At 36.2% G+C, this 8,933-nt stretch overlaps 1 protein-coding gene across 1 annotated transcript; it reads right to left on the bottom strand.

Moving 5' to 3' along the window:
• Window positions 1-2,115: 2,115 nt before the first annotated feature.
• Window positions 2,116-8,641, bottom strand: LOC137008292 (uncharacterized). Its single transcript, XM_067370262.1, has 15 exons — window positions 8,593-8,641; window positions 8,472-8,498; window positions 7,558-7,959; window positions 6,240-6,626; window positions 6,082-6,153; window positions 5,463-5,855; window positions 4,939-5,340; window positions 4,842-4,868; window positions 4,111-4,215; window positions 3,837-4,021; window positions 3,275-3,435; window positions 2,866-3,111; window positions 2,546-2,708; window positions 2,308-2,410; window positions 2,116-2,219 (listed from the first exon to the last, which is right to left on the bottom strand). Exons 1-15 carry the CDS (start codon window positions 8,639-8,641, stop codon window positions 2,116-2,118), a joined length of 2,826 nt encoding a protein of 941 aa, XP_067226363.1.
• Between the last annotated feature and the right edge of the window lie 292 nt (window positions 8,642-8,933).

Here is an 8,933-nt window from a genome sequence, read left to right as displayed (position 1 = left end):
GCCATAGAGGGTCACTGCTGAAAGAGCTGGCTGTTCGCAGTGTGCCGTCTCAATGCAAATTCATGGAAAGTTGACTGAAAGTAAAAAATGTGGTAGGAAAAGATGTACAAGTGAAAGGAATGACCGCAGACTTGAGAAGATTAAGAACTTAGGAGAGCTTCAAAAGCAGTGGACAGTCAACGCAGCCGTATACCAGGAAGTTAGAGCACTTCATGCTTCCTTCTGCTGACAAGCTTTATGGAGATGCTGATTTTATTTTCCAGCAGGATTTGGCACCTGCCCTCACTGCCAAAGGTACCAAAAGCTGGTTCAATGACCATGGTGTTACTGTGCTTGATTGGCCAACAAACTCGACTGACCTTAACCCCATAGAGAATCTATGGGATATTGTCAAGAGGAAGATGAGAGACACCAGACCCAACAATGCAGATGACCTGAAGGCTGCTATCAAAGCAACCTGGGCTTCATTACACCTGAGCAGTACCACAGACTGATCGCCTCCATGCCACGCCACATTGATGCCGTAATTCAGGCAAAAGGAGCCCCAACCAAGTATAGAGAAATGAACATACTTTTCAGAAGCCTGACATTTGTTTAAAATATCCTTTTTTTATTGATCTTATGATATACAGTGGCATGAAAAAGTATGTGAACCCCTTGCAGAATCTGTGAAAATGAGAATTGTTTTAATAAAATAAGAGGGATAATAAAAAATGCATGTTATTTTTTGTTTAGTACTGTCCTGAGTAAGATATTTTACATAAAAGATGTTTGCATTTAGTTCACAAGACAAAACAATAGCTGAATTTATTAAAATAACCCCATTCATAAGTATGTGAACCATTGATTCTCAATACTGTGTGTGGTCACCTGATGATCATGACTGTTTTTATGTTTTGTGATGGTTGTTCATGAGTCTCTTGTTTGTCCTGAGCAGTTAAACTTCAGAAAAATCCTCCAGCTCCTGCAGATTCTTCAGTTTTCAAGCATTTTTGCATATTTGAACCCTTTCCAGCAGTGACTGAATGATTTTGAGATTCATCTTTTCACACTGAGGACGACTGAGGGACTCAAACTCAACTATTAAAAAGGTTCAAACATTCACTGATGCTCCAGAAGGAAACACGATGCATTAAGAGTCGGGGGTGAAAACCTTTGAACAGGATGAAGATGTCACAATTTCTCTTATTTTGTTTAAATATCATTGTTTTTCATTTAGTACTGTCCTTCGGAACCAACAGAAGATACTTGCATGTTTCCCGGCAAAAAAATTAAGTACAATTTATCTTGATATTTGAATTCAAAAGTTTTCACCCCTTGGCTCTTAATGCACCATGTTTCCTTCTGGAGCAAAGCAACTTTCAAACTAAGCCGAAATATACCTGCTTCATGTTATAAGCCCCTGAAGTTCATGTTACCATTTATTGTTTATTTTGATTCAATAAAGAACAGCTTAAGTTCATTATGTGGTAAAAAGGGCTAGTTCGCAACACTATTCAGAAATATTCTAGCTGTTTCTTCTTTCTTTTTTCAATTTTTTAATTTAAATGGTTAATGTTAAACATGATTTCTTGGGAATATTGTTTCAACTGGAAGTTCATTTAAATGTATTTTTTTCCCTTTCTAAATCAAACCTGTTATTTACGTTTCTCGTAAATGGTTTCCATCCTGTCTGATCTAGTTACACAAATCAGTTTGATAATATCAACACAATTCAAAAGATGGTTATGTATTCAGGTTTTCATCGTTCATGGACCAGATCATCTTTCTATAACTGAAAGAATGTTATAGAAATACTTTTCTTTGTATACAATTTTTAAACAATAGAACTGAAAGGAACCGGAAAAAAAGAAATTACCCTTTTAATGCTTCTGCATGATTTGAATAAACATGAATCTGATTGTCTTTGTTATTGTAGCACATTCTAATGAGTAAAATAAGATGTAGTGCATAATTCATGTAAATGATTAGTTCATTTTTTTATGATTATAGACGAAGGCTACATGAGATAAGAAAACATTTAGGAACTCAAAACCTGTGTGTCATCAGTGCCACATTCATTAAAATAAAAAAATTTAAAAATCATGTAAATTCTGCCCTTTCTGTGGTACTAAACTAAAAGTGTGTCAGGACACTCATCAGAGGAACAAGAAACACCATCAGAGAACCACACAGACAAGAAGCCTCAGATACCTTCACCTGATCTGGGACCCACTTATCTGTGAACAGAGAATATAATGAAGTGCAGTGAAATATAATGTATTTACATAGAAACTTATTTACGAATGATTAAAATGAAATGTTCACCTGTGTTCCCTTCAGACCACATCAGAGGACCCATGGATATGGAAGCACTGTCATGGAAGTCCAGAGACCTGCCCTCTCTCCACTGGTGTCCAGAGTCACAATCCTGATAGAAAAAAAAGGGCAAAATCAGCTTTAACCATAATTTGTAAATATTTAAATAGATCTACTGTATTCTGCATTACATTTTATATCAATTACTCCTAAAACATTTTCATTATGAGAGGTATGGTAAACTCACAGTTGAGCAGCGATTGCTGGACAGAAGGCAAAGGTGAACAGCACAGTGCAGGTAAAGCTTAGTGGAGTTTGCAGTGAAGATAAACATCCTGAAGGAGAAACGGCTGGATGTCGAGACGCCGTTCTGCAGCAGCTCCACTGTGTCGTCATTTGGATTGGGACACCTGAGAATTTGTCAATACAAAAGTGGTTTCACACATTTGCATTCCATGCTTCAAAAAATTGAATCTTGTGCTTTAGTTCTGAAATACATTTTCTAAGGTAATCCTATGGATTGTGTTTTCACAATGTTACAGTAAGTTAAGAATGGAATGGAATTACTCGTTAATGATGAGATCCCAGCGGAGGCTGTAATCAGGATCATTCACAGGTGTAGCCCAACACGTGTCCATCACCAGGGCAAACTGGCGGCTGTCGACCCCCTCAACACGAACTTCCACATGCATCTCCTGGTTGAGCTCTGCATCCACTGCACCAGTGAAGGGCCGGGTAAACTCATCATCCTGATATGGAATCATCCGGACACGATATCTGCCTTCACCAGCGGGAAGAGTCTTGTGCACAATGCTGATGAAATGGTAAAAAATCCATTAAAAAAACTTAATGTTCTATGTGCATTTTTGTATTTGCCTCAATCTATATTTAGTAATACAGGTATTTTAAGAGCACATTATTTATATACTTGGATTTGCATACATTTACTAATTTTTATATTGTGCGTTTTTCTCACCTCTCCAGTGAGTTGATTTCCACATTCATGGAAAGTGTTTGTGTTTGAGGATAAACACAGCTGAAAGAAAGCTTCAGGATTTTCTGTCTGCTAATGATGAGACCTTCTGACCTCGGTGACCCCAGAATAAAGTTATCATAGATGAAGTGGGTGCCGTTTGCCTGATGGAACAGATATAATATTTGAACATGTCAACCTGTTTATTTTACTCTAACATTTTCACCACAGTATAAAGAATTTGTTAGCGGGGGGTCCCTGTATATAAAATAGAAAAGTTTTGCCTGAATCATGGATAATGAATGGAGTCTCTTGTGAGTAAACATTAAAAAGCTATGAAAAATAACCATTGCTTTCAGTATTTCTTTAAAGGACACATGTAGAGTAAGAGCAGCATTATAAAAATCAACATTAGAAATTGCAACAGCAAATTTGTCTACATCAAACCAACTGGCATCACAACCAAGATATTTCTAATTTTTGTTTGTTAGATTTTTTTTAATGAAACATTCAGTGACAATTTGACACGACTAAATTGAATAGCATTGTGTGTAATAGATCTTACCACAAGATTTGTACCACAGATGTGTTCATCATTATCAAAATGGAATTCCACTCTGCCATTTCGGACCGTTCCTTTGCAGCTGGGATCATTGAGGTGTAAGACATCAGCTGGAAAACCAGCCTCAAAGAGCTGACAGCGAGACACAGACATGGAGCCAGAGCTGCTTTCACAGGATTCTGAGGAATCTGAGAGAGAAAACAGCAAAGATGGTCAGAATTAATAATAATAATAATAACTAGTTAAAAACATTTTTTAGTTGTAGAATGAGTTTCACCAAAAGAATCTGGACTGGTCTGGTTCTCATAACACAAACAGCCATAGACTCCGCTTTTCTCTCCACACCATTCATCCTCTGTGCAGTTGAGTTTGTCACAAGGGTCTAAAGGGGAAAAACACAGAATAAACGAAACAAAGAAAAAAAAAAAATCAATTCTGTATTATGTACAAATTTGACCAGTAAACAATCTTGAAGTTGACAATTGACAATTCAAGTTTATGAGCAAAACAAGCCCGCTAAGATGATTGTGCAGGTCTAATGTGATTCTAATGTGAATTTACTACCCTCATGTAAAAGTTTGTGTAAAAGACTTTCAATATTATTTGTAGTTATTCAGCAAAGATGCATTAAATTGATCAAAAAGTGATAGTAAAGAGTCAAAATATTTCTGTTTCAAATAAATGGTGTTTTTCCAAGAAAACCAGAAAAAATATTAATCAGTTTTCAACATTGATAAGAATGTTTCTTTACACTTTACATTTTAAATTAAAAGAAAAGTAATTTTAAACTATAATAATATTTAACAGTAGTAATGTTTTTGACTATTTTTCATTAGATAAATGCTGCCTTGGTGAGCATAAGAGACTACTTCCAAAAGAAAGCATTAAAAAATAAATAAATATCTAAGAAAAATATTTTCTTTTGTACAGTAATGTAACACAACGGCTCTCTTAGCATATTAGGGAAAAAGTACAGTACTTTACCAGTGGATGATGTGTCAATAAGGCCTCTGACATCTGATATGAGAAAGATTTCTGTTAATGCCACTCATTCCCAAAAATAATTGCACAAAGTTAATGAACAAAGTGTAAATGGTCCATCTACCTGCACAGTAAGCTGAACAAAATTGTGGCTTGACAAACTCATAAACATGGTAATTTCCTGGACAGGCTTTGACTCTTATAGGGTGGGATGTGTAAGAACAGCAGCCACCCCATGAGGAGAGACAGACCTGACGGGTAACCACTCCATCTTCCAGCTGTGGGTGAGGGCTGTTGATCCACAGTGGGTAATAAGTGCCACACATGCCTTCATTAACACATGATTCTGGCATCTGAACACTCTGACCTTTGTAGAACAGCCTGTACCAGCCATTCCACTCCACATTATAATCACACATGCCATAGTAATAATAGTTATAATAGTAAGTGTTGTTCGTGGATCTCCATGACTCATCCAGACTGGTATAGTTGTAGCAGGGGTCGACACTTGAGGTGCTAAAAGACACTATTACGAAAAAGTAAAATTGAGATTTAATGGGTTTATAATACATTCATATTTAAAGGGTATGCCAAATGAAAGGAAACAACAAAATTAATCATGTCAAATATAAAGATGAATGACTGTACCTGCACAATAAACAGGAACTGGGATTGAAAGAGTTGGCCTGCTAAATTTGTAGACATAATAATTTCCAGGACAAGCTTTGACTTGGATTGGGTCGGATCTGTAGCGACTGCACTGATCATAATGGGAGCCATAAATTTCACGAGTAACAACTCCATCTTCTAGCCGAGGATGAGAGCCACCAAGCCACAGAGCACTAAAACCTCCACATGACATGTAAGACACACACCATTCAGGCATCTGAGCACTTGATCCCTTGATGAAGAGTCGATACCAGCCATCCCATTCTACACGAGTGTCATCATGATCAGATATGTATCCATACATAGACCAGTAATTGCGTGTGCTTCTCCAGTGGTTGTCGAGTATGTTGTAGTTATTGCATGGGTCATAATCTGTTAGTGAGAGAGATGATGAAATCAAAACAAATATTATATTTCAATTAGGATCTCCATAAATGTAAATCTGAACTGGTCAAACAGTTCATTCATACACAACATTCATGACTGTATGATAGTGATGCAATTTAAACAACAATGCAGAATAATCATTGCCAAAACCAAAACAGCAAATTATAGAAAGTTTTAATCTTGTTCATATGTATCATTAGTAACAGCTTACTTAAGGTAATGCTGGATCCAGTGAATATATCTGGACTTACAGTGGAAACCACCTGTGAAATGGTGTTGACATCTAAAAAAAAGAAAATTCAAGACATGACATGAAATCATTTTAAAAAGTTCAAAAGACTGTTAAAAAAAGTGGAAAAAACATGTTACCTGTGCAGTATCCTGAACACCAGAATTGTGTATTCACAAGTTCATAGACATAGTAATTGCCTGGACACGCTTTCACTCTGATGGGGTTTGACTTGTAATCACAGCAGCCTCCCCAATAACTAGCACAGACCTCCCTGATCACCACTCCATCCTCTATCTGAGGATGAGGACCATTAAGCGACAGACTGACTCCTGTGTTACAGTATGATGAACTAACACACGTCTCTGGCATCCGGATGTTCATTCCATAGTAGTAAAGCCGGTACCAGCCATTCCAGGAGAAAGAGTTATCACAAATATAATCTCCACTTTCATTGTTGGCTCTCCAGGGACGATCCAGAGACTCATAGTTGTAGCAGGGATCACTGCTGATGCTTTGAAAAGCAACTGTCATGGACAAAAGAGATCTTTGTAAAATACTAATAAAATACTGTATTTATATGGAAGACAATTTAGTCTTATCCCTATCTATGGCCTGAAATGCTCCAGCAGCCTGTGACCTTATAGGATAAGCAGTTTGCAAAATTGATGGACTATTAGTTTTATTTCCCAAAATTACAATGATGGGAAATTCAATGATTTTTAACAGTCATATTCTTATTCAGTGGTGTGGATTTTTTACACAAAAAGTGTTTAAATGCATATGAAAAATGCAATGTATACAAATGTGTAATTTTTCCAAACACTTTCTCCATCCCATTTAAACTTTAAATCAGACATTTGTTGAGATTCCCAAAGAGTTCAAACAGTCTTTTAGATCAATGCTTTTTGTTTTAGAAGTCCAACACAACTTCTGGCTTAATGTAATAAATTTGTTCCAAGACTATGGGCCGGTTTCACAGACAGGGCTTAGGCTAAGCCAGGATTAAGCCTTGTTGCAATTAGGGTATTTAAGTAGCTTTTATAAACATACCCTAGAAAAAAACATTACTGGCGTGGATCTTGAGACAAAACAATGTCAGTGACATTTTAGGATATGTCAGTGCAAGTTACTTTCAATTAAAACAGCTCAAACATGCATTTTAGTCTAGGACTAGCTTAAGCCTTGTCTGTGATAATGTCATGTAATAATCCATGCAACAGGGACCAGTCTATATTATATGAACACTCAGAGTACAAGGGTGGTTTGGGAAACATTGTTACCAAATTTGCTTGGAATAGAAATTACATAATTTACTTTTAAATTTTGTTTTGTTAAATAATTTAATGACATTTGTAGGTGGAGCTTTAATGTAATATTAACAGCAAGCATGTGAACTATAAAACTGTACAGTATTTTGTAAAAAAAAAAAAAAAAAAAAAAAGCCTATAGCTGCACCTGCACAGTATGTTGGTCTGGGGATTGATATGTTAGGTTTAACAAATTCATAGACGTAATACCCTCCCAGACAAGCTTTAACTTGGACAGACGTGGATTTTTGGTCACCACACTGAGAGGAATACCACAAATATGTTCCCAGGACTTCACGGGTCACCACTCCATCCTCAAGTGTTGGATGAGAACCGTTGAGATACAGTCCAGTTTCACCACCACATCTCACAGCACTCACACACCACTCAGACATCTGGGCACTTTCTCCATTCAAATACAGCCGATACCAGCCACTCCATTCAACAAGAGTGTCATCATATCCATAGTCTTGGCTTTTCCGTATATCTCTCCAATATTCATCAAGAGAGTAATAATCATAGCATGGATCAGAGATGGAAGTTGTCGGCTCTGAATGAAGAGAAAGTAAAGAGACAGAAGAGAATCACAAGTAAACATTCTCTTATACTGTAGCTCATTCGGGATTATTGGCATCAGACAACAAAACAACTAAGAAAAACAGGACATTTTTAAATATGTAATATATGGATATATTAATATTATGGATATATGAATAACTATAAGGAAGAAAGGATTGTAAACTGAGAATGGATCTGACAGAATGACTACATCTGTAAATCTTTATACACTCTGTAAAATTAATCAACATAAGTAACAAAATATGTTACATCATTACTTCTAAAGAAAAGTAATTCTTCAACTGACTCTTGACCCCAAATATTACATTTTCAGTTCAGGGAGAGAGAAAGTTTTTTTCTTTGTTTCTTTGTTTTGTTTTTTCCTCAACAGACTGGATAAAACTTGAATCCCATAGTCTGGGAGTTGTTTTATTTCTGGGATGAAAATTAGGGATTATAATTCATGATGAAGTCAACTACTAAATTGAAGAGTGATTGTTGTACCTGATGTTTGTCCATTGATCATTTCACCTGTTAAACACAAAATTCCCAGCATATTGAAATAAAATAATGGCATCTAGTCAGCTGACATTTAAATGCACCACTTCTATAGATTTACACCCACCATTAACCAGCAGTAGCTGTGACACACACAGTGAGATTAGAAACCTCATTGTGACAAACTGACCTGTAAAAACAAAAATTGATTCTGAATGATTCAATTGTGGCATAATGAAAAATCTCTGTATAATCTGCACTAAACTGTAGAATTAAGCACTATCTGGCATCCGACATCCTACACTAGCTTACTTAATGTCTCGCATATCACTTCTCTCTCTCCTTCTTACATAAAATAATTTAGAACTAAATGTGTTTTCTAGTTAATTATAAAATGTCTGGCTGACTGTACATTATCACAAAACTAGACCTATGAGGGTGATCTTTTTCAAGTTTGGATGATCAAAT

Source organism: Chanodichthys erythropterus, chromosome 19 (assembly GCF_024489055.1).
Source record: "Chanodichthys erythropterus isolate Z2021 chromosome 19, ASM2448905v1, whole genome shotgun sequence".
Lineage (NCBI taxonomy): Eukaryota > Metazoa > Chordata > Actinopteri > Cypriniformes > Xenocyprididae > Chanodichthys > Chanodichthys erythropterus.
Note: the sequence above shows the minus strand (reverse complement) of the source record. Positions and strands in the feature narration are given on the sequence as shown.